Raw genomic sequence first — 25,472 nt, forward strand, 5'->3', positions numbered from 1 at the left:
TATGCCTAGGTCTGATACAGCGACTGCCACTTCACTCTGAGAAAGGTAACTCACAGCCATGTCCAGCCTGGCTACAGTGCCCAGGCTCCTTGCTGCAAGGTTTTCTGTGGCTTCCAGCAGACCCTGATATTCCTTTTCTTGCCCCAGCCTGCCAGTTTCTCAGTCTCTCCCCATGGAAGAGCTTTTTCCCTATGCCCATTCCCCTCTCTGTGACTTCCCCTTTGCTCCCATCAGGTATATTTTGTCCACGTCCCCATCCGTCCGTGTGTCCCCCCGTTGTCCCCTGTCCCCCCCGTGCCCCCCCCCCAGCTAACTCAACTTCTTGGGCCTCACCTCTTTCCTTCCCAAACACAATGGGGAGAACCACCAGTTCAGCTAATAGGTGCTGCCTAACAGGATGCTCTGTCCAGCAGAGAAATATCTGAAAGATCTGAAAGCTGGTTACTGATGCAATGCTGTCATCGCCTGTCAACTGCAAGAGCAACCAAATACCTCCTTGCTATTTTCATTCTTGTCAAACAGCATCATCCAGCCAATCATCTACTGTTTCTCATTTCTTAACTCTGTGGGAAGGAAAACAGTAGCAAATAGAACTGACCTGGATTAATTTAAATGCTCAAGTTAACAATGCTAACTAGGATGAAAGGAATTGTTGGAAATATTTTCTTTGAGGAAAATACTGATAACCAAAATTAGCTTCTGCAAAACTGAGGCATTTAAAATCTTTGTCTAAAAAGGCAAAGATGCTGTAGCTAAGCAACCTCACTCTTCCCTAAACTGAAAGTTGGTTTTCATAGCACCTTGTGTATCACTGAAAGCTCTGACAAACCACCACCCTGTTTTATGTAATTTTATGTAATGTCTGGGGGAGTGCCAGGTTAGATCTGGTATACTGTCAAAGGGACTTTTCCCATGAATGCAGATGATGGCAAGGTTATTTTTAAAATAGCATTCAAAATGTTCTTTTGTCTACTGCATGTTCTTCAAATACACTGAGTTGTGCAAGCAGCCATCAGAGAATAGATATGCCTTTCTGCTTTTGGAGTCAAGAATCACTGGCTACATTTTCTTTATCTGTGTACTGAAATAAGCTGCTCCCCTTTCTGGTTCAGATTGCTACTTCAGCACAGGATTTGATATAGCATATAGTATTTGTATTCTGCCACTAAAGATCTTGTTCTCTTCTAAGAGAAAATGTATTCTGATGTATGCTCTCTACCCTGGTTTGGGTACTTCTCTTGCCCTACCATGGATATAATCTGTAACTCTAAGGATGATGATTATTTCCAAGGTAGAAGTTAACTGTATTGTGTAGATCCTGTTCACTCAGTTTAAATCAAACAGCTTTCTTTTAACTTTTTTCTCATTCTGACTGCATTTTTCCTAATGGACAGGACAGAAAAATAAATGCAAGTAATAAGCAAAACTAATGACACTGGATATGACCCACTGGGTTATGACTTGGGATGCTTATCTCTCCTCATGCTTCCCCTCCCAGAGTATGAGTATTAACAGCCTTTCCACAGTTTGACAAGGGTATTGGAAAGCATCTGTCCAGCCTCTGCCTTCCCCTTTTTTGGTAGTCTGTCTGTAACACTACATACAGTACAATAAAATATGATGGTCCCAAATGTTTTGCTAAACAGAAAAAGAACAGATTTTGGCTGTACTGCTCATCTGTTTTCTTTTCTCAATTGATTTTGTGTTTGTGCAGAGTACACACACACGCAGTAGGCCTATGCATCTTCCTACACAGATATACACACACTATATACAGAGAGCAATGAAGCTTTTCTGTTTACTCTGCCTCTCTAATTCCCTCTAGATATTTTTGCATACTGTCATTTGTGGAATACTGTTGAAACGCAAAGGGATGTCAGCTAAACCTGCCTCGCATTGCAAGCTATTGGCAGCCTTACTAAGGATGGGGGAACAGTGTGGAGTCCGCTGCCATTTTTCACAGACTGATGCTGCCGGTTGGAAGCATTTGATTCAGCGGGCTTCAGACTCTCCTCAGCCTTGATTTTATTGTTGGTGTCTCAACAAGGACTCCAAAGTTGTTACTAAAAGTGCAAGCAGGTGCTGCCACCATGTATGAGGAAGGAATCTATTTAAAAAAAATGTATATTAAAAGGTTTTAAAGAGGGCAAAACCACACATTTTCTTACCCCATAACCAGCCTTGCCTGCACAATGAAATTAATTTGGATTTGTTATAGGGTAACTATATTTTTTTCAGTGTTTGTTAATTTCAAAGTTATCTGCATCATTTTGTTCTCTACCCAATTCATTTTGGTTATCTCTAACTCTGCAGATATTACCCACCTCATCTATTATAGTCCACGTCTTTTGCTCATGTATCTTTTCAGGGAAACTGTTGACTATTTGGGTGTCAAATTAGAGAGGGCAAGAAGGAGAATGCAATTCCGTGCTTCACAGGTCAAGAAAAGACAACCTGGCCTCTTTTTGGCTAATATAATTAAAGGGGGGGGGGGGGGGGGAAATCAGAACTGAAAGACTTCAGCCACTGCTACAGTATGGCTTTCCTGTGTAAAGTCTCACCTAACTTCCTGCCCAAACAGACTGGGCAGTTTCTATTCATCCTGAGTTTGAAGGAGGGCACTCTAGATCTCCCAGTTCATTTAGGCTGCTGTGAAATCAGGGATATATGGTCCTGTGCACAAAACAGAACAAATCTGGAAAAAAAAAATGACTGTATTAGGAATTTAGGTCATTAACTTAAAATGGGGAATCTAAAGTTCCCACTGCTTGCACCTAAATCTAAGGGCACACAAAATCTAAGGAAAGAAAGACTATGTCTAAGTATTCTGTGCCTGACCCTAATATTCTTTAATTCCCCAACCACACACTATTTTTCTTTTAAGCAAGGACTAGCACTACAACTATTCCATCTCACAATCAGGTTACTCTTGATGACGATCCAAAACCAAATCTCCATGTCACAGTTAGCATCATCTCCTAGTGATTCTGTGCCTCAGCACATGTACTTTCAACAACCACCTCTTTATTTCCTAACAGAAGTTGGGTCCCACCCATTCCTTCCTTTTTTCTGTCTAGCACACTTAGACCACTGGTTTATCACATGTTTACATCCACTGTGACATACGTCCATCTCCCTCTTTTCAACTGATTTTTATTTAGAAGATAAACACTTCAAGACAGCACAGAAAGTAGGAAAGTGTCTTGCCATGTGCCTAGTAGATTTTAGCCACTATAAAATTAACTGAAACGTAAGACAAAGCAAGGAAGTATTTTAGTAACCCATAAGTTGTTTTTCCTCCCTCTTGTCCATTCTCTAAGCCATTCCTTTCTCCTTCATCTGTCATTTGCTATATTTTCATAGTGTTAGGGAAGAAGGGAGTTGACTCTTTAAAATATGGAGCTTTATGCCTTAGATTTAATGACACTGGTTGCCCAGCCATGTAATATGGGCTATGCAGTAAACAGACTCAGCACCAAATCAGAAGTTACCTACAGCAAAGGCTTACAAGTCACTGGAAAGGCTATGCTGCACTAGTCATCTAAAAAACTAAAGAGAAAGGAGGATCTAACGTGAGCAGAGCTGGAAATCCAGAGATCTCCATTCTCTTCCTTAACCTGCTGGAAAGAGACTTTGCAATCTGGAACAGAGCATTCCAGCATCAGCAGGTATTTCTGTATCTGCCTCTAAGAAGATAAAAGAGAGAATGGGGAATATCATTTCATTAGCATTTATGAGGCAAACTATGTGGAAAGCATTGTCATACAACTACATAATTTACCCTTATTCTACAGGGTAAATTCCAACGAAACTACATGTGAAAAGCAGCATATGGGTCCTGCTTGTAAAGAAGTCCCTGTCAGTCTGAGCTCTCTTAAAGTGGTGACCATAAGGCAAAAAGAGAGAAAGCTTCTCTACAGATTGTTCCCAGCAAATCCCCATCCATACAGTCACTGTAATTAAGCAAGGAGTCTCATCCTCTTCAAGTGCAATAAAGAAAGACACTCCCTGGTTGCAACTTCCATTAGGAGGAGATTTGTATTACCTATATATCCTCTTAGCCATGAAAGCATTGGTGATTTAACACTCTAATAAAGTGCCATGGAGAAGGAAGAACAGCTGGTAGGTTTTTGCTCTACATACAAGTTGAAAAGCCATTCATGAAGTGACATTCATTTCCTTACCTATGTTAACACCTTAAGGTGTAAACATGAGGCAGTTGCGTACACAGTATCACTCATTAAAGAACTTCTGCCCTAGGACACGTTTAAATTCCTTTTTGCATGCCAAGAATCCTTAAGGACTACAGCATCACAGTAAGCTTATTTAAACAAATACAGGCAACTGGCCAGTATGAAAAATAAAACCTCCTCTGTAATATCAGCAAACATCATGCTTCCTATTGCTTCACGAAACAGCATTGCTTGGGCAGAGCCAGCTTTACAACACCACACCCCAGAATCCCAACATGAAAAATTGATCTGTAATTTGAATTCAGAAGTTAATAAAAACAACAAAACATGCCACCACATTTTCAGAAATATTTAAAATTAATCTTGGATAAAGACTACTCAATTCTTCATTTCAAGTTTATTGTAAGGAGAATTAAAAAAAAACACCAAAGAGGAGGTTTACAAAATTTTCAAGTTCTTCTTGCGCAAAAATACAAGTAGGTGAATGCATCAAAACCAACTCTTTTTCCTAAATTTAGATTTGTCTTTGATAAATTGGCACAGGAGTGCATGAGGTACCTTCTCTCACAGAAAATAAATGGGTGTCTTCGAAAAAAACATCATATGCCAGAATAAAAATAAAAACCATTGAATGCATTTTGGTTTAAAGTTACATTGAACAAATACAACTAGCCAGGCTGAATGATCTATGATATGCTGACAGAAGGAGCCAGACACAGACCTTCAAAAGAAAGGGGAAGCAGGAAGGAGCTGAACAGAAACATTTAGTCAGCTCAGTCAAAATGTCGGCATTCCTATTAAGAACTAAATACAGTATCCAAATCTGCCTGTTATTCTGTATCTTTCTACCAAAAGCCCATATATTTCTGAACAACTATTATTAGCATTTGAGATACTTTTACTGTATTTCACAAGGCAGTCCAGTCAAAAGTGACACTGACATTAAAAGCCTATTTTGATTTTGACTGCAAAATAACTGTTTGACTTGCAAGCAGAACTTCCATCAATCATTCCACCGGTAATATTCTTTTTCCTCATACCTGTGATTTCTGCACAATAACTTCGCTTCTGTTTTATCAGGAATATGAATGCCAATACTCCTGAAATGCAGGCACTCCTGAAACTCATGCATACCATAATGCATTGCACAGAAAGATCTTTTCAGTCTGCAAACCACAGTTAAAGTCCATAAAACAGATAGCATTTATACTACAGAAAATTATTCATACTGGAGAGACTTGTTCTTGAAGTGTAGCTCAGCCCCTTAGGGACAGACATACCTCAGAATTGTTGAGATGACACCTGTGCGTCCCCGAGAACCACCCCTCACTCGAACACTGGTCAATGTCCACCTTCTGCAGATTGATGTCCACTTTGACAACACCTCTGAAAACACAGAAAAACAGCCTTGAACACAGCAGCTACAGAAACAGGTTTAAATTTTATGATGCTGTAACCTGAAAAGTGGAACTACCCTTTTCTTCAAAATACAGAATTTCATATAATGGTTTGGGTTGGAAGGGACATTAAAGATCATATAGTTCCAACCCCCCTGACATTGGTAGGGAAACCTTCCACTAGACCAGGTTGCTCAAAGCCCCATCCAACCTGGCCTTGAACACTGCCAGGGATGGGCAGCCACAACTTCTCTGGGCAACCTGTGCCAGCATCTCACCACCCTCACAGTAAAGAGCTTCTTCATAATATCTTAACCTAAATCTCCCCTCTTTCAGTTTAAAGCCATTCCCACTTGTTCGATCCCTACATGCCCTTGTAAAAAAAGACCCTCTCCAGCTTTCTTGCAGGGCCCCTTTAGGTCCTGGAAGGCTGCTCTAGGGTCTCCCCTGAGAACTGGTATAACTCCCATCAGAAGGTCAGCACAAGCCAAGAGTAGGCCATTGATGTCTGTGAAATTCCCCAAAGAAAAAATAATGTTTCCTAACACACAAGCCCTAAAGGACTGTCTGAACTGTGTTAGCTCTATGCCAAGAACATTCAAGTCTTCATCGTTTCCCTCAAATCTGTTTGAATGAAAAGCTAACAATCTGATTTCAAAGCCAACACTATTTTATAAACATCTCAGAAATCACAAGGAAAAAAAGCTGTAAGACTGCAGCTGTATATTTTTAAAAAGCCTTCAAAATTTTCATTATTCTAAAATAACCTCCACAATTACTTTGTATGTAGAATATTTATAGCATCATCTTGTGAGAACACATATTTTGACTGCTTCACTGCTGTCTAGCTTAGCAGAAACATCACTATGCAGCTTCTGGTAGTTAGATCAACACATGGAGTCACTCATAATGAATGTTCTTTACCAATTTCTTAAGTCTAGGTTACCATTCCTTTTAAGCCAACCATTTCAGCCACTCCAGACAAAAGTTTCTATTCCCAGTCTAAACTTCCACAACTACAAACACCCTTTCACACTGTGGACTACCAAAGGCATGACCCAACCTCTATCTCAAGAATACATCATTCGCCTCAAACCATATTGTGTCTTTTAATTAAAGCTCAGTGTATACAGAACAATAATAGTAATGGAACTACAGAGCCATATATCTGAGAGAGACCACTTGTGAACAAAACCAGAACAGGAATAGGAGTGAGCTTGATCAAAACCGAGGACATTATTGCTCCCTCATGCCTGGCCCCAGTACAACCACGCGCAAAGTGTCCGTAACAACTATATTTAGGCATTCAGTTTCAGACATGCTGTACAGTCATTGGAAAAAAAAAACAAACACACAAGCACATCATTTAAGTGATCTGAAGAAGAATGCATTAGGAAGTTATGTAGGATTACCAGTAGGAAGTTACACAGTATAGGTGCACTTCATGCCAGTCCATCTCCTGCCTAGAATCTAAGTAATCTTATGCTGGGCATACTTAGAAACTATGTGAAATATTGAAGTGCTGGCTCTAGCAAGTTCAGTTTGAAATAGCACACATCATGCTTCTTAGAATATTCAGAAATATTTTTAGTTTATAGCTCTGTGCCTTTCTACTCTTGTTTTGAACAAGAGCTTCTCCAGGGAGCACCAAAAATCACACTCCCCCCCCCAATGAAATGTTTTTTGGTTTTTGGCTGTTTTGGTTTTGTTTGGGGTTTTTTTTTTATGTTTTCTGGGTTTGGTGGGTTTTTGGTTTTGTTTTTTTTTTTTTTGGAGGGGGGAGGCTGTTGTTTTGGGGGGGGCTTTTTGGGGGGAGGGAGTGTTTGTTTTTTTCCCCCCTTGATGGTTCCAGGTGACCAATGACTTCAGGAGAAAAATCTGCCATAATATACAAGCTTATCTTAATCTGATAACTGGCTATCTGTCTCAGATGCGCTTAGAAACAGAAGCGACTAATTCCTCATCTGGTCACATGCATACCCCACCAGATAGGGTTTCTAATTTTCTGGACCTTTCTGAGCATAAATATTATTGTGGGGGCTGAGACAAGACCTGTGCTGCAAGTGAATCATAGAATGCTTAGGGTCAGAAGAGAATAATCTCACTGTGGCTGCTTAAAAGCACAAAGCAGGTAGTGGGACCAGGACCAACAGTACTCCTTGCTCTCCTAGTTCATGTTATACACAAAGCAACTTGCCAAGGCGGTCCAAAGCATTAGCACCATTCTGACTGCACTAAAGAAATCAGTTTATACAGGAGGAAAAAGTGATGATTCATCCTGATTAGGACTGCAACAGACTTTCAAGCACCTTAAGGAAATGGGTCTTTATTTTCTTTACAAAGAAAGCTTTTCCCTTGTGTACATTTTAACTGGTAGGACAAGAAACTCCATTTTCGCTCTACAAATATTTCTGCCAAGAGAGGTACACACTGCAAATCAAGGGTAAACTAATCACTGCTAGCAGAGGAAAAACACCTTAAGACTTTGGTGTGTGGTATCAACAGCAGGCCCCGCAGAAGCACAGTGTTAGTACAAAGGGATATAAAAATTTCCAAAAGAAAACTTACCTAGAGGTCACTTGTAAGAGAGACAACAGATACAAGCCAGAGGAATTACGGACGGTACACACACTGAGCAAGCATTAAAGTATGGCCTTGCACCAGACATGCTGCGGTCTGAGGAATTAGTGGCACATTCTAGCGGGCAAAAGGCAGAAAGCAGAATAGCATCCTAATGCCCAGAGCCACATACTGGAAAGAAAGGAAAGGTACTTCTAGATTTTTCACATTAGAACTGATTAAATAGCTTGCATCCTTTGAAAACTCTTTGATATGATTATTTTGTTCAAAACATATGTGGAAATCAGATTTATATAGCAGCTGTCACCTCTTGTGATCATCTTGTCCACCCAACCACCTGCCCAAAGCAGGCTCAGTTCAGTTGGGTTTTTTAGTACCTCCAACAATGGAGGCTTCACCACCTCTGGGAAACTTGATCTAGTGTCTGACCACCCTCAGAGCACCAAAATAAGTTTTCTGATGTCTAAATGCAATTTCTTGTATTTCTTTCTGTACTTTCACCAACTGCCCCTGAAAAGAGACTGGCTCTGTCTCCTTTACACTTTCTCCTCAGGTATTTACACGTGTAAGAACTCCCTGGAGCCTTATCTTCTCCAGGCTGAACAGTCCCAGCTCACTCGGCCTTCTTGCCTGTCAGCTGCTCCAGTCTTTAACCATCTTTGTCAACTTGCAGTAGGCTAGCTCCAGTACATCCATGTCTCTGGGACTGAGGGGCCCAGAAGTGGACAAGCACCCACCACACCCCCCCACCCCCCTATCAGGCTGGACAAAGAGGAAGGATCACTTCCCTCAACCCATCAGCAATGCTCTTCCTCTCACAGCCCAAGAGACCATCAGTCTTCTTTGATGCAAACACACACTGGTGATTCATGCTAAACTGGTGCCCACCAGGACCACAAAACAAAAATGTTAAACATAACCAGCTCCAGTATCAACCCCTGGGTTGTATCAATAGTAACTGGCCGCCAGCTGGACTCTAGTGATCTATACACAAAAGGCTGCTCCGTTAGTTAAACACTATTTCCCCTTCAGAAACCACTGATAAACTCCCAATCATATCCTTCATGTGTTTCAAAGTGGTTTTCAGGAAGGTTTGTTCCATTGCCTTCCTAGGGACTGAAGTGAAGCTGATCAGCCTTGAAGTTCTTGGAAGACATGAAGTACCTTGGCCTTTTCTACATCCTCTGTCAAAGTCCACTGCACCACTCAGCAGCAGACCCACATTCTCCCTAGTTCCCTTGCTGCCCTTCATATCCCTCACCAGATTCAGCCCCATATGGGCTTTGGTTTCCCTAACCACACCCTGACATAGAATCACAGAAACAGAATCATTTAGGTTGGAAAACACCCTTAAGATCATAGAATCCAAGCATTAACCCAGCACTGCCAAGTTCATCATTAAACCATGTCCCTAAACACCACATCTATACCCCTTCTAAATACCTCCAGTGATGGTGACACCACCACTTCCCTCAGCACCCTGTTGCCATATTCAACAACCCTTTTGGTGAAGAAATTTCTCTTAGTATCTGACCTAAACCTCCACTGGTGAAACTTGATGCCATTTCCTATCATCCTATTGCTTATAACTCAGGTGAAGAGACCAACACCCACCTCACTACAACCTCATTTCAGATAGTTGTAGATAGTAATAAGGTCTCCCGCCAGCCTCATCTTCCCCAGGCTGAGTTCCCTCAGCCATTCCTCATCAGACTTGTGCTCTAGACACTTCAACAGCTTCATTGCCCTTCTCTGGACCCGCTCCAGTACCTCAACACCTTCCTTGTAGGGAGGAGCCAAAAACTGAACACAGTATTCAAGGTGCTGCCTCGCCAATGCTAAGTTCAATTCCCTAGTTCTGCTGGCCACACTACTTCCAATATAAGATGCTCGTGTTCACAGTCATAGTCATGCTCAGACCATGTCTCCTTATTCTTCCTGGATTACCTGACCCCGCTTCCATATCTTATGCACTTTCATTTTATGCTTGAGTTTTGTCAGGAGTTCCCTGTTAAGCCATGCAGGAGGCCTGAAAAGCATCTAATTTAAAAACACTTTTACACTACTTCCTCCAGAAACAGTACAAAATTCTTCCATTTACAACTAAGTGCATTCTACTTTTGCTTCTCTTGTGTTAAGATCTTTCTTACATGAATGTTTGCCTTCCACAAAACCCAGTCTTTATGAACTCAAGACAAAGATTTCTACTTACACTCTTGTGTCTGCACCTCTTCTGTAGCACACCCTCAACTTCTGATATGATTAAAGTTACCCTGTTTTTAACTTTCCTCAGAGCTTTATGAATTTATGGGGTGAAAAACCTACAGGAAAGAAATGCCATATAATCCTGCAGAAGGCATATGAAAACAATCTCTCCTGGCAGTTACAATCTACCATAGGCTTTCCATTTTTCAACCCAATGGTGTGTATTATTTTGTTTTCACTAGACCTCTGCAATTTATGTTCATGCTTCATGGCAATGTCACAGTTCTGCCAAGGTAGTAACAGGGTCTGCAACTACTTGTTGACATAATGCTTTCAAAAGAAAAGTTTCTTTAAGCATACATGCGGCATTTAGAGAACTGCATTCATTTGCGATGCCTTGCCATTTTAAAACACCACCTCAAACTTATACCACACCACTATTACACACAGAGTACACCAGCATGCTGATATATTTCTGAAATTCATCTGTGATTAATACAGTAGCTGGCACAGCCTGTTTGGCCACCCACATTTTCAGTTATTTTTTGATTCAGCACTCAGAAAACAGAACATATGGAAGAACACATCCTCCTAGAATATAGATGGACCAACTACCTGCAAGTGTTGCATTTACTGAATTAACTGGGAGTAATTGCAGCTCTGCTATCTTGAGAGAAGAGATCAAGACAAATATCAATGGCTTAAGAGTAGATTCAGCTTGTCTGCATAATACATTAATCCACACTGACAATGCTGTCTGGCTGAACCCAAGTCACGGTGATATGTTAATAACAATATTACTGGTAATTGTGTACCATCTTGCAAGTAAGTATATTGTTATAAGGAGATTAACATTTGTCTTCTGCCACAATTTTACAGTCCTTACACAAAAAGAAAAAAAAACCCAGATGCTTAAGGAGTGCACATTCAAGTCTAACAGAGTTGGAAGAATTAACTGAATTCTACACAATAGACAATGATTCATGATGGCATCAAGGATTTTCTGTTAGGTCAGAGGTTTGATTTAAGAGGCTTTCACGTCTGTCTTAATTTCCAGTACCACTGTTTGTTGGCATGCTGTTTGCCTTGAAATCTGTGCCAGAAATTGATTTAAGCTTTTTTTCCCAACCTACTAGCTATCTTGATAGTTTCAGTAGTTATAATATTTCATTGTAACAATGTGTCGTAAAACCTGTATCTACAGAAGAATTTTTTTGCCTATACTGTTACATCATAAAAAAAGCAGAAGGAAAATATTCTCTTTCCTCCCAGCCAGCTTAAGCCAGAACTGCACAGAATAGTAGCCTGCTGTCAAAAGTCAAAAACACAGCACTGCACCAGGAACTAAGAAGGAGAAAAACTGACTGCTACTGCTGAACCCAGGACACCTGCCAGCATTTACATGGTGATAAACAGTATCTTTGTCCTCTAGATGTTCAGAAGCTTTTTGACACAGAGGTGGTCACAGCTTAGCTAAACAGGCATTCGAAGTTTGTCTTCTAAGTTTGTACACTTATTTTTGTGTTCATAAGCACTGCACACAGCCATAATTAGGGTATAAGCCATGGCTGAAATTGACACCATCAACCAAATCTAATGTCTGCCTAGATTCGTGCTGCCATGATCACCCAGACCTCCATGCTGTCCTTCATAAGTCCTCCTTACCACAAAACAAGGAGATAACAACCTAAACACTCTACAGCCATCCCAAATCTGCAAATGCCCACACTTCTAGGTAAACACACACTGTAATTAGTAGAGCAAATGTTTCCAGAGCAAGTATTTTTTTCTGACCATTCTCATTTTGGAGGCTGATACTTTCAAGAATATTAATTTTCAAACAGTGCATACTACCCGACACCTGAGGCTCCTTTAGTGTACCATCAGCTGAGCACCCCAGAATAAACCTGGTGTCAAATGCGCAAGTGACTTTCAGCCTCAAGTCTCACTGGCGCAATCGGAAGCCTCTGCAGGTTTCTGCACCACTTAGTAATTTTTTAAACTATTACCTCTGCATATCCAGCCAGATTCACAAAAGGCCACTGGGACATTACATACAATGTGATTTTGACCTGGGCATAAAGTTACCACTAATTTCTTACTAATAGGACAGAGACAGACTTACCTAATTTCTCAGCGATAACATGACTGCTGCTTTTAAGCACACATTTTCACAGGAGAACCAACTTTCATTAAAAATAAACTTAACTGAAATGTAAGGTATATCTGTGTGGGCACATGAATTAGGATTCACCTGCAAAAACAAAAAGTCCCTCTAGGCCATTTGGAATAGTACTACAAGGACAGAATACTTAAAGATGTACCCTCTGCCTGAAGAATTATTTCAGATTGAAACCTACCTTCAGATTTATGGCATACAGTGCTGCCTCTCTGGGGATTTCCCTGCAGTTTAGTCAGAGCGCTTCCTAGGTAGAGCTTCCGGGCTTTCCCTGCTTTGAGGGACAACGATTTCTTTTTTTGCTTGACGATATTCAAGTTGCTGCTATCATCTTAACTCTGTCACAAAGCATCACCTTATATAGGAATGCAAGGTGTCAGTGATGGTGGGGTACCACTTGCTCTAAATTCGCCCTATAAAAACAAGAAGTCTTGCAGCTAAATTCAAGCTATTTAGTAAGAAACCAGCATGGCTTTGTAATGCTGCCATTACTATCCACAGAGTCAAGGAGACAGGTAAAAGAAAGGGACCTCAAGGAACAGCATAGAAAGTGATCTAATAAAAGAGGCTGGGAATAGGAAAAGCTTTTGAATCAGAAGGATCCTACATGGGAGAGATGGCCTCAGCCTAACTATCTAATCTTCTAACAGTGAAGACTTAGAGGTAACAAGTTAATTTTAAAAATGAAAAGTGGAAACCAACATTAAAAAACAAAAAAAATAATAAAGGAAAATGGCGAATCATAAACCTGGGCAAGGAACATACAAACCTACAAGAATGTAAGACAAAACCAAGACATTTTTAGAAGCAGCATGTTAAAATCTTAGGCTCTACTACTAAAAGGCTTTTCAATACCTTAGAAGAAGAAAGCCTGAAGTAGAATCTATAAGGCCAACAGACAACCAGAATATAAAAACTGCTTGCAGTAGAGACAGTCTTTTGCAGAAAACAAATTATTTTCATCACTGCACACTTCAGAGCCAGGAAGGCTCCAACCTTTGCACAGCCTTAGAGTGTATCAATGTGACAAATGTCAGCTTTCACATGCAAGGACATTAACAAGCTGGGCACCACAACTACCCCTTCTTTGTTCAGTGCATTCACAGATGACCACAAGTGGGTGACCAGTGACTTCATTTAATTCTAAATCTGACACAGATAAGATGAACACTTTCCAAAGTATTTTTTTTAATCACAAGAATCTTCATTAGATTAATGAAGTAAATTTAAAACCAGGAAGCCACTTTTTTTTTTTCCAAACACTTATTTATATTATGGAAGCCAATGCCAAACCACATTGCAGAAGACAAAAAAGGCTTAAAAGTGAATTAGGATCATAAAGGTCAATTAAAGCCATACTTACCATCAAGACTCAAGTCTGAAAAACTTCCTTTTTTATTGCTTATTATTCATAAATGGGACAGATCCAAGATATGAGAACTTGGCACTTCTGCTGCTCTTATGTTTTTCCCTAAGTACCTGCCAGAAGCTGCTTTTGGAGAGAAGGCTAGGTAGTGTTTCATCTGGCTTAACACAGCAATACTTTTGTTCTTACCTTCAGGAACTTTTAATACTCTAACTCAGCCCACCTTCATGAATAGACAGAACAGGTGACAGTCCTGGAACAGAATCTCAGATAGTAAGGATTGTCACGTGTCCATTCCTGTCAAAAAGACTTTCATAACCTGCTGCCCTGGAAGCCTTCCCCAAAGGGGGTGATGGCAAAGAACAGGAGTGAAAACAGCAGTTTGACCCAAAAAAAGTAGTTCCTTCTATGGCATCTTACCATGTACTACATAACTGTGGACATAAATGTAGTATGTGTTTCAATCTTCCAGTCATATTTAACTTCTTCTTTCAAAGACAAACTTCTGTTTCTCCAGTACTGAAGATAGCTGAATCATGTTTCTAAAAAAGAAATCCCTATTTAGTGTTCCTTTTATTACACTGCCATCCAGTTTCCTATCTATCCATAGAAAAAAATGGCAGAAACATAATAGGTTGCTACAGAATACCTGAAACATGTTGGACATTTCTATATGCAGACAGTAAATATAGGAAGAGGTTTCTTCTCGCCTCTTTCCAGGAATATAAAACCAAGACTTTCAGAAGTTCTAGGAAATAAGTTACTTTTATTTTTAAAACCTGTTCAAAATCCACCTACACCTTCAATCATTTTGTATAGGCCATGGCATGTTATAGAGATAAATGCCTCACCATTTAAAAATGTTTTTAGGATTATAAAACTAATGCATCATGTCACAAAAAAAAAAAAATTAGAGCCTGTTTAAACAGTTAAAAACAATTTTCTTTCTGAGTTCAGTAGTGAGACTAAAGGGAGATGGGGTGGGTGGGAAGACTAAAAAAAGAGGGCTAGAGGAAGAAATTAAGCGGTACTTGAAAGAAAAAAAACCTGATTTTTACAAACTTTATGTCCATATTTGTAGTTCTTTCACCAAACAATTTAACAGCTATGAAATATTTAGCAGAAGATGAAATAATGTGTATTCCCTAAGAAATTACTTACTTGTCACATATACTTCTACCTCCACAGTTTAATTTGCCTTCAATAACGTTTCCTTAACTAAGAGCCCCATTCACAACTAAGAGCCCCATTATGGCCTCATGCTGGGGTGGTCAGAGTCATTGTTAATGGTTCAGTGGAATCACCACATTAGACTGCCTTTAGGGAAGAAACAGCTAAATTTAACTGTGCAATGAAGATTAATCTTTGCACTCCGAAACATTTCTCTAATAATTGAGAGAAGCAGCAAATGTCAGGAAGACAAAAAATATTAAGAGGTAACACTTGGTTCAGCTGCACTTCAGAATGAAGTTATCAGCAAATGCTCCAGAACACATCATAGTTCAAAATGAAAATAATTTTTAAAAACCTTACCTTGTTTATAGCACACCTTTCTGCCAAAACAGCCATTATTCCATTGTGTTCTCACAAAAATCCTTTAAAGATATTGCAAATATTGCCTTGGATTTGGTGAAAAAAACTACCTGCCCTTGATGGAACATGGTGGAAGGGGACAAAAAAAGTCCCTAAAAAATCCTAAAGCTATTCTGACCTCCTAGATGAAAAACAGCACAAGAACAATGACCAGTTCCCAAAATGTTGACATATTACAACACAACATTAAGGAAAATGAGAACAGCACACAAGAGAACACTTTGAACTACAAAAGCAGCAATTCATTCATCAGAGTTTTGGGATAATTGATGTCACTGCACAAGGCTGAAACACTGCACACAAACCTGACTAACCACATTCAAGAAATGCTGGAACAAGACTTGAGAAGAGGGACCACGGCAACAGAGAACTTGTAATGGGAGACTAAAGAAAGCTGGTTTGTATAGTCTAGTAAACAAAGATGGAAAAGGGACTATTGCCTATAAATAGGTCAGGGCAACAAACATCAGTGCAGAGTCTATTTCAGGCAGAAGGCAGCTCTGGAATAGAAATAAATGGATGAAGACTAACTTTAGATCTGAAATCAGAAGCAGCTATGCAACCATTAGGCCCAGCAGTGGACTAGAGAGTCAAGAGGGAAACCCACCTACTTTAAGATGGATATGGGTCAGCTGATGACATTAAGAGGGTTTGTGACAGCAGGAGATTGACTCATCCACGCAGGAGGATCTTTTTTTAAGAAAACTTGCATGTTCCTATTAGCTGACTACTTGCACATCTTTCTTCCAAACCAAGTGATCCTCCCCACTGGCCTTCTAGCAGTGAAGGCCTCACTTCCTCTCCAGGGTACAAGCAAGTACTTTTAGAGAAGGAAATGTGCTCACAACATGCAGCTTCTCACACCCTTCTGCTTCCACAGTAGGACTGCAAAGAGACCCCCTGAATCACCCTGGGCCATGAAATATAGTTCAGTCTCGTAATGGGAAGTAGGAGAGGAGGGTCTCCAAAGATTAGTGACAAACTTATGGTGCTTTACCCTCTACAGCAGTAGAGTTGTAGAGTGATTAGGCATACTAGATAGTGAATTCCAGCTGCAAACTGCATCAAGCTTAGACTTTTTAAGAAAGCAGATAGGAATGGTTAACATCAAGTGATGACTCCTAGTCTCTGTGGATCCTCATTTCCAAATGAAAGCCTGAACTGTGTTTTGCAAGCAGGTGGTAATGTTCTCTCCCTGCACTTTGACTGATTCAAAGTCCGATGAATGCAAACACCAAAACATTAGCAAGCACTGCTAAGCAGCTGTGGACAGTCAACATGCTGGCTTAGCATCGCACTGGGCTCATGTGGTCCCTTTCACTTGGACAGCTTCTGTTATGTTTGTCAGCACAATCAACTTGTCTTTAGTTTCTCCACTTCATCTCAGTATTAGCCTACAGTGCTAGCCCTGGCAAAGCAAGCACAGTCTCTTACCTTTCTTGGCCTTCACTTTGGACTGTTTGGCTCTCATCTCTTGAAAAGGAAAGTGGGAGAGGGTGGGAGGTGAAATTTAAGACAGCAAGCTGTTTGCAAGAAACCCCCCCAGCTGTGACATAAGCAGTATAACCCTTCACAACATGAAAAACAAAGTTTTTTTCCCCTGCCCTTTCAGAATGTCATTGACAATGGCACTATAGGAGTAGCATGTATTGAACACACCAGCAGAAATCATCAGTATTGCCTTCATTAACTCTTTCCATTGCTATACCACATGACATACCAATGAAACAGAAGAGGTGCCAAGAAGCAGAAGCAAGTTTTTCCTGAATTATTTTCCACTGAGATAATGTGTTCCTAAATGTCTCTTAACCTAATGTACCATGTCATAAACCTAATGTTAGCAAAGAAGGTACATAAACTGTCAGAAGAAAATTCAAGGCACATGCACTAAGTTACCACCAATGATCTCCATGCCATACTATTAGATGTAAAGACCATGTAAACTGATCCATTAACATGCTCCTAACAGATGGTTCAGAGATACTTTGCTGGGAGAACCAATGTAGCTTTCTCAAAAGATGGAGGTTAATACATTCCGCTTTTTACCATATGAGCCTTAAACAGGACTTTAAAGTTAAACCACTGTGTCACAGTGAGGGGAAATAAAGCTTATTTCTAGAGGCATCTTATAGTAGTAATGCTAACGATCCAATAGCTCCATTAGATTTTGCATTTTTGTGTTACATGCTTATGCTTTAAACCGTTTTTTCTCTTAAGAACTCATGCTGAAGCTGTGTGTCTACCAAGTATAGGAAATATCGTGCAAATACTCAAACATCCCACAAGTCTTGTGAGTACTTTGTTTATAGGATTTCCTATGTATTTGCAACAAGCTTTTATTAGAAGACCACATACCTCAAACCAGGAACAGAGGAACTATCATTTAGCCATGCCAGAATACATGCATACGTGTGTATATATATGTACTTCTTCCACCAGCTTCCTTATACAGTTACCAAAAGCACACTGACCCATTTTCTTAGAAATGCTTACCAGCTCATCTCTGGTTCTGATGCAACAAAACTTTGTTAGTTTTGTCCTAACTATTGCTGCCCTACAACAACACAACACTTTGACCTTGTAGCAGTATGCCCCATCACAAGATCTCCTAAATTAGAAGAGGTTCTCCAAGCTTACATGTGCTTAATGGACGCCCTTTGAAGTATCACAGTTACAACAGGTTATTCTATTTTTTCAACTGAAATGACTCTCAAACAGTAAACAGAGGCTGAGAAGATGAGGAAGTGAAGGCAGTGCTTTGTACTGCGCCCAGGAGGACCTCTACTGGTTGCCTTGGTTGGCTAGAGCTACTCCAAAATGGACCTAGTGCATTCTCACACCAGAGCTACCACAGCAAAAACCAACACCACTGCGATGCTTCCTGGCAACACAGGATCTTGGCACAGAGCTGAGATCGACCCTTTAGACTCTTCTGCTTAAAAGAGATGGGTTTGTTTTTTTTCTCTTCACTGAAGTCAAGACAGAAGTTTCTTCGATTTAAATTGATATCAAGATCTAAATTCTCAGACAGCTGGTTAGTAGCTGCCACCCTACCCCAGCCTGGTAGTTCTTCAAGTTATGTGAACCTCTGTCCCCAACAAGAGAATATCAGCCTACCCTAGTTTTCATCTGCATCATGAAGCTATAGAACACTACATTTCTATGATCTATGAGAAGTGTCATGAACTTTTCTGGACCACCTGCAAGGTCCAGAAGATCCCTGCTACAGAGCTATTCTTGAGTTTTGGCCTAGAGAGGAATTCAGCAACAAGCAGCCTGCAGATGAGCTCATTGTACCTTAACCCTGCCAGCCCTGTAAGTGTGAGAGTTTCAGAGCAAAAGGTGATTCCATAGAGAAATAAGCAGCCACTCTTTAGCCAAGAGATGTTTGGGGGTCGTTTTTTTTTCCAAAAGAAACATTCATACCTGTTGGATACCACCAGATTTCAGAGTAAGCCAAGACAACCAGTGTTCACGAACATTACTGGCTCACCACCTAGGTATGGCAAAATCTCTTCAGCATCTGCTGCATTCTTGGCCACTTTTACCTACTACTGATTTGCAGCATAACACAAGTTCTGTGCTCTTCTCACCCCTGACAAATGTCAGCTGCTTCTGGGCAGTGGGTATTCCACAATGGATAAGGTCATTCATGAGCACCACCACAGAAGTGCTAGTAGGAAAATTTGGCATCTCATACAGCACAGGTTGTTCTCATTCTTTGGACAAATACCCCTTTGCTAGAAAGGCCCAAGAATGGTCCTTTTCATACCCCCCTCTCTGCTAGTCACAGCCCTGAGGCAAAGTCCTGGGGTAACAGGAATAAAAAAGAAAGCAATTCTTTACATATGCCAAGTATCTGCTCCACAGCTATGCAAACCAGGGGCGTCCCTAAAGCAAGCTTTCCAACTGCCAGTTCAGGCTGTAGCCACATGCACTATGACAGAACTGCAGTCACAAATACTTATTCACCTACAAACATATTGACCACTGACCAGGCTTGAGCACCCCACAGTGGATATGCTCTGGAGGCCAGAAACCAGTTTACCAGCATAACAATGTTGATTCCCAGCTGGTTAAAAATCACAGCTGGGGTCAAACTATGCTTAATTACACAGCGTAGCAAGAAATTGACACCTCGGTAAACATCTCCTTCTTGCAGTCAGAAATAACTGTAACTGGCAACTGCTTTTCTCCTCTCCCCACCTGAAGCACACCAGGAGCACAGCCCACATGTACACCTGTTTCAGTGCATGTAAAGCAAACACTGTCTTACAGATGGAGAGAAAAGTGATTCTTCTAGTGAGCAACTGCTCTCTAAGGCACACTAAGGTAGTGCTGAACAGGAAGGCCTGAGGTTGCTCTGCGGTGTGACTGAGCAGCCAGTCTGGCAAGCGTTGGTCAGGTCACTCCAGAGACACAGCATGCCCTTCCCTAGGAAGAGAGCATAGCCAAAACCCCATTCTACCCCCTTCTCGGTAAAAAGCAAACAGATGAAGATTCCTCCTACCTGAACTCAGGGAGGAGGTTCGGCCGAAGCCCATAGAAAGCCGCTGAGAGAGTCACCAGCCAGCCGGGTTTGTAATTCCCATTCTCACACTCCAGGTAAGGCGAGGACCACCTGATGTGGTTCTTATCGGCAGTGAAGCTCTCCCATCTCTTCCAGCTGTTCTCTAAAGTTCTGGGCCCCGTGTTCAAGACCTTCCTATGCAGATGTGGCCTCCACTTGCGCTTCAGGCTGTGGAACCACTCCGTTTCCACAGAGGCGTTGGCCAGGCGGTGAGCCGAGGAGGATAAGTCCTGCAAGAGGACTTGGCTCTCGTGCCTGCTGGCCTGAAGGAAAACCTGGGGTGTGGAGGAGAAAGGCTCCGTGCTGAAAGTGATAGCTGCCCTGGAGATGTTGGGGTCCCCCTCCAGGAGGCTCCTGATCAAGGCGCGGTACCACTCCAGGTCCTCCTGCAAGTTCTGCTCCCGCGACTTATTGCTCTGGAGGATCATGTTGAGAAAGTTGGTGGCGTGGGTGAGGGTGTCCAGGGCCCCGTGCAGGGACGGGTGCGAGGTGAAGCGCGACTTGCCGGCCAGGCTGGCCAGCTCATACCGCCCGGAGCAGTTGGCACGCCCCAGCTCCCGGGAGTCACCCGTGTAGAGGAACGAGGCCACGTCCTGGGGTACCTCCTCAGCGAGCCGCTGCGCCAAGATGGTGCTCGCCGTAGAGCGGCTCCGCGGGGCCGGCGGAGGCTCCCGGCTCTTGATGTGGTTGTAAAGAGGCTGTCTCCCTCTAAGTGCCCAATCCTGGCTGCGCACCGCCTGCCCTTCGCCGGCGGCGGCCCCGAGCCCCCGCTGGGCGAGGAGCAAGAGGAGAAGGAGCCGAAGCAAAGCCATGTCCCCCGGCGCTCCTGCAGGCGCGGCGAAGTGGCTGAAGACGGGCTTCGCGCAGGCGGCCGCGGCGCAGGGGGCACGAACGCGCAAGGGCAGCCGAGCGGCAGCGGGGCGAAGATCGACCCCGGGCCCGCGAGTCACCTGTGGCAGCGCCGCCCGCGCCTTCCCCAGCGCGGGTCGCCGCGCAGCCCCGCCGCCGGCGCGGAGCGGCTCGCAGCCCCTCCGGCGACGGCAGCGGCCGCAGCGAGCCCGTCTGCGCCTCCTCCTGCCGCGGCCACCGCGCTCACTGAGCTGCTGCCCAGCGCAGCGAGCAGGGGCGGCGGCGCCCGCGCCCGGCGCAGCGCAGGGTCCCCCCGCGGCGCCCCGCCGCCGCCCGCGCTCCACCACTCCGCATCCTTCAAGAGCTGCTGCCGAAGAGGGGTGACCGGGACTGCTACTTGCTGCGGGATCAGCGGGCGGGGCTGCTGCCGCGGAGCCTGCGGGCGAATGCCCGCCTCTGCCAGCGCTCGGCTCCCCGAGCAAGGACTCCCACCTAGGTGAGACTGCTCACCCTGCAGCTCCGCCGCGGGCAGCTGGGCTCCTCTTCCCCGCCTGCCCTTATAGGTGTACGCCGGGCAGCTGCCGCCCTGTGTGGCCGCCTCGGCTGTCAGTCAGCCGGCAGCCATTCACGGGCAGGAGGATGGCGCCGTGTGGCGCTGAGGGGGGGCGGTACTGCCGCCGCGGAGAGACGTCGAGGCACCTCTCTTCACCTGCCGCCGGCTCAGCGCGGGGCAGGACGGGGCGGGGTGGGGTGGGGGGTAGCCTTCCCCCGCAGCGGCAGCCGCTCCGCTTTCCCCCCGGCCGGGACCCGCATACGAGAAGCCTGCCCGGAGCGGGTGCCACAGCGCTGGCTCTGCCGGGGCCGGGGCTCTGCGAGGGGCTTGCCCGGGGAGTGTGGCAGCGACACCTGCTGGCCGGGCGAGGGTCGCGCCGCTGCGCCTCCACGCCGGGGGCGGTAAGGGCCGTGCGGTGACCCCTGTGGCTGTAAGAATTCCCCCGCCGTGGGGCACAGGAGGAGCCCGGCGCTCCGGGGAAGCGCGGGTGCAGCCATAGCCTCGCAGTGTGGGGTGGTGTTTGTCCTCCCCTATGAGGGAGGCGCGCTCGCTTCAGACAGTGCTGAGGTGGGTGGGAGGGTTGGTATAAGTCTGAGCTTCGGTTTCCCTCGGGAGGCGCGGGTCGATCGGGGTGCACCGCGAGGGAGGAGGAAGGCGTTTGGCAGAGGGTGTGGCGCTCGGGTGGGAACGGGGAACTTTGTCTTTTCCCGGCCCATGACCCAAATGCCCCCATCGTGTGCAGGTGCTGCCACGATCCCCAGGCTTCTTGCATGGTCTGTCCCCCGTCACCTCACACATAACCCAGAATGGCCCATACACAGGGTACATCCCACCATAATGGGAACTGAGTCACGTCCCTCTCCCTTCAACCACAGTGGCTGGCTGATTGTATTTCTGTAACCAAAACCTTTCCTCCTTTTTTCCTTTCCTCCTTTTTTAACTCCAAGATGATAATTCCTACTGCTGTCTTCCAAACTAAGCAAGCCCTTAATCCAGTGGCTTTCAATGCTGACCTGCAGAGCACCTGCGTGGAGTTAAAACAGCACTGGTTGATCACCTAGGTTTGTCACTTGCTCTGCTGAAACCACCCTTGAAAAAGCACAGATGCATTCAAGAGGTTGTTGGGATTTTCCAGATAAGCCGTGAGTCATAGTGCCATCATGATCAGTAATATGGATCTAGTTTGCAGAGCACCTAAACAGATGTTTAACTTTGTGCATCATCATTGGCAGAAGTATTCACCTGCTTGATATCTTACTGTTGGTGAGGGGTTTGTGGCAAGAGGCAGGTAGACAAGGCTGAATTTTTAGAGGAGGAGGCCCGCAGCAAAATCTTCTAATTACAATTAATTCAATTCTGGCTTAATATAAAGCTCAATTTTGAAATTCAAAAGTGCAGATGAAAATAGTTGTAAAAAGAAGATCCTCTTTTTTTCTTTCTCCCACACACACATGTGCATGCGCATCCTATAAGGAGCAGATTTCAGTCATGCAAAATATATGATCTAATTTTAAACCACTGACAAGATGTGCTCCTTAAAGCATACTCTTATTTTAGAATTATTTGAAACTATACTTAAAGGAATGGTCATTCTAATACAGCTAACTATAAATCACATTTGCAATCCATAAATCCTAGTGATGTGAATGCACTTTATCTTTACATAGGGTGACCTTTAATAATTATAGTATCACATGTGGATAAGAGAGAAAGTTATAAATGCGCCTTTTTTTCTTGTTACATGCAGATGATGAGGATATTCACTGCTTAAGAATAACTTACTTGTTCTGAACTTTCTCTCAAGTGACTAGTCTGTGAGATTATTTAGAAAGCACATACACTTAGCAACTCAGAAGCTGATATTTATGGTTTAGCACAGCGCAGGGAGTCTGTGTTTCCAAGTCTGCACTGAACAAATACCTAAAGATGCATTATTTGCTGTGGATAAGCGAGAACCAGGGCTTTTGACAGGAGCAGCTGTCAGGACTGAGCTAAACTAACATGGGATCAGTTACATGGGGAGATATCAATGGAAACATAAACAAACAAGCATTTTTTTTTTAACGGTGTGCCTGTGCTGATTCTCTTTACTGACTGTCACAGGGTGCTCTAAAGGAAAGGTCAGTTCCCTGATGATAATTCGCTTCCCCTAATGTAGCCTGACTATTAATATCCATCTAAACTGCACTCAGCCTGCTAAATGGCCACATTCACACATTGCTAGGACAATAAAAAATCCTTTAATGTAGCTGCATAGGAAGCTCCTTCTATTTCTTGACCTCAGAAAATCATATCATAGAATGGTTTGAGTTGGAAGGGATCTTAAAGACCATCTAGTTCCAAACCCCCTGTCATGGGTAAGAACACCTTCCACTAGACCAAGGTTGCTCAAGGCCCTGTCCAACCTGGCCTTGATCACTGACAGGGATGGGGCAGCCACAGCTTCTCTGGGCAATCTATCTGAAGAGGTAAAAGGCTCTTCTTCCTGTTACCTGTTTCCTCTGTGCTTGTGCTCTCTGTAGTACCGAGTCAGAGAGGGAGGAGGAGAGGTTAACTAGAGGACTTTCTTATTAAGGGTGCCAGGTTTATTGCTCAGTCTCATACAGCTGCATCGCAGAGGGTTCAGTGAGCCTTTCTTTATCGTCTCAGGCTCCCTCCTGCAATCAGTTCAGATCTGCTCTCTATCAGCTCTTGTGTACAGCCAGGACCAAAGTAAGGTACAAACAGATTTTAAGCCATTGCAGATGTGCATCTCCTTATGGCTTTGTAAAAACTGTGCTGTGGGACACAAAGCCCACCATTCAGTGCTCAGATCCAGGGCACTGGGAACATGGAAAGATAGTACCCTCTTACATTAAGGAAATCTACCAGGCATTTTATTTACAGGAGTTTACTAAGGATTGGAAGAAACGTAGAAACCTTTGATCATTGTATTTTTTTGTTAATACTGAAATGCAGTGATGATGCTGGTGTGTCATTTATAGTCAGTTGACCATGTCAGGAACCTGTTCAGCTGTGACCAGTAAAATGTGAAAATGGACTGGGAGTCCCTGAGACACACAATTGCTGTGACTGAATAATGTTTTCTTTGTTTCTGCCTCAGTTCTTCCAGAGCTGCTGCTTCAAGCCATCCACCAGCAAGGAATCGAGGCATCTGGCCACTGTCCTGCATACTTCTGAGTTTTTACAACTATCACAATTGCTGCATGCAAAGTACCTGTGATTCATTGTATTACCTATCAGGCTAGAAGTCTGCATTTAGATGTGGCCGGAGCTAAATCTGGAGTCTAATTACAGTGTAGAAAAACTAGCAGTGCAAAATGTTACAATTTTTTAACAGCTAGAGTAAGTGTAACCTACTTTCTCCAAATGTTGTCTATACAAAAAGATCTTGGTTTATCTGAACTATTTGCAATGCTAGAAGCATCAGGATTACTGCACTCTTAAAATCAAGTGGAATGAAGGAAAGACTGTTGTAGCTGTGAAATGTATTTAATTTATTAAATATTTATTATTATTTGTCCTAAAGTATTTATTAATATTTGTCCTAAACTAATTAGGTGATACAAAGAGTATACTCACTAAGAGTAAGTTCTAAAATTCTGAGAATGATGTATTTTATTTCTCTCACAAAACAGAAACAGAATGTTCATCAAAATCATTGCTAATGGTATTTAAAAACAGATGAAAAAGAGAGTGATTTTAAAATAAAAGTACTCTTAGCTTGATTACCTAAAGAAATAATGTTCTTGCAATCATATTTTTGTCTGTCTGATGAGTCCCTTCTGTCTGCCAATAGCTTCTGATCTCATTAGTTAATTTCAGCTAAGTCTGACAGCATTACAAAGGCCTCAAAGTTTCTATAAGCTTCTACAAATCTTGTGAAACTCACATGTGGATCAAAGAAAGCAATCCACGTTAGTATTTGTGCTGCAGAGTGACTTCAACAGTTACACGGTCTCTTTGTTCTTTCTTCTGGCTGCTCAT

The 25,472-nt window shown here is 43.0% G+C and overlaps 1 protein-coding gene and 1 long non-coding RNA gene across 3 annotated transcripts in view; one reads left to right on the forward strand and one right to left on the reverse strand.

Annotated features, from left to right (window-relative positions):
• GPR158 (G protein-coupled receptor 158) overlaps positions 1-21,427 on the reverse strand; it is a 193,232-nt gene extending 171,805 nt beyond the window's left edge. The window contains exons 1-2 of one of the 2 annotated variants that reach the window (XM_061468229.1): positions 20,024-21,427; positions 5,474-5,579 (exon numbers count right to left, since the gene is read on the reverse strand). In XM_061468229.1, the coding sequence (XP_061324213.1) occupies positions 5,474-5,579; positions 20,024-20,895 (978 nt within the window). In that variant the 5' untranslated portion in view covers positions 20,896-21,427. The remainder of the gene's footprint in view (positions 1-5,473; positions 5,580-20,023) is intronic. The other variant, XM_061468228.1, reaches the window with a different exon arrangement.
• Positions 21,428-22,128: 701 nt separating this feature from the next.
• On the forward strand, positions 22,129-25,245 carry LOC133276917 (uncharacterized). The gene is made up of 3 exons (XR_009746053.1): positions 22,129-22,546; positions 23,233-23,288; positions 24,589-25,245. It is a non-coding gene; the product is annotated as an uncharacterized LOC133276917 (long non-coding RNA).
• Positions 25,246-25,472: the final 227 nt, after the last annotated feature.

Source organism: Pezoporus flaviventris, unplaced genomic scaffold (assembly GCF_033815535.1).
Source record: "Pezoporus flaviventris isolate CSIRO_AGI_PZ_B2104156 unplaced genomic scaffold, CSIRO_AGI_Pfla_v1 ptg000047l, whole genome shotgun sequence".
NCBI classification, from domain to species: Eukaryota; Metazoa; Chordata; class Aves; order Psittaciformes; family Psittacidae; genus Pezoporus; species Pezoporus flaviventris.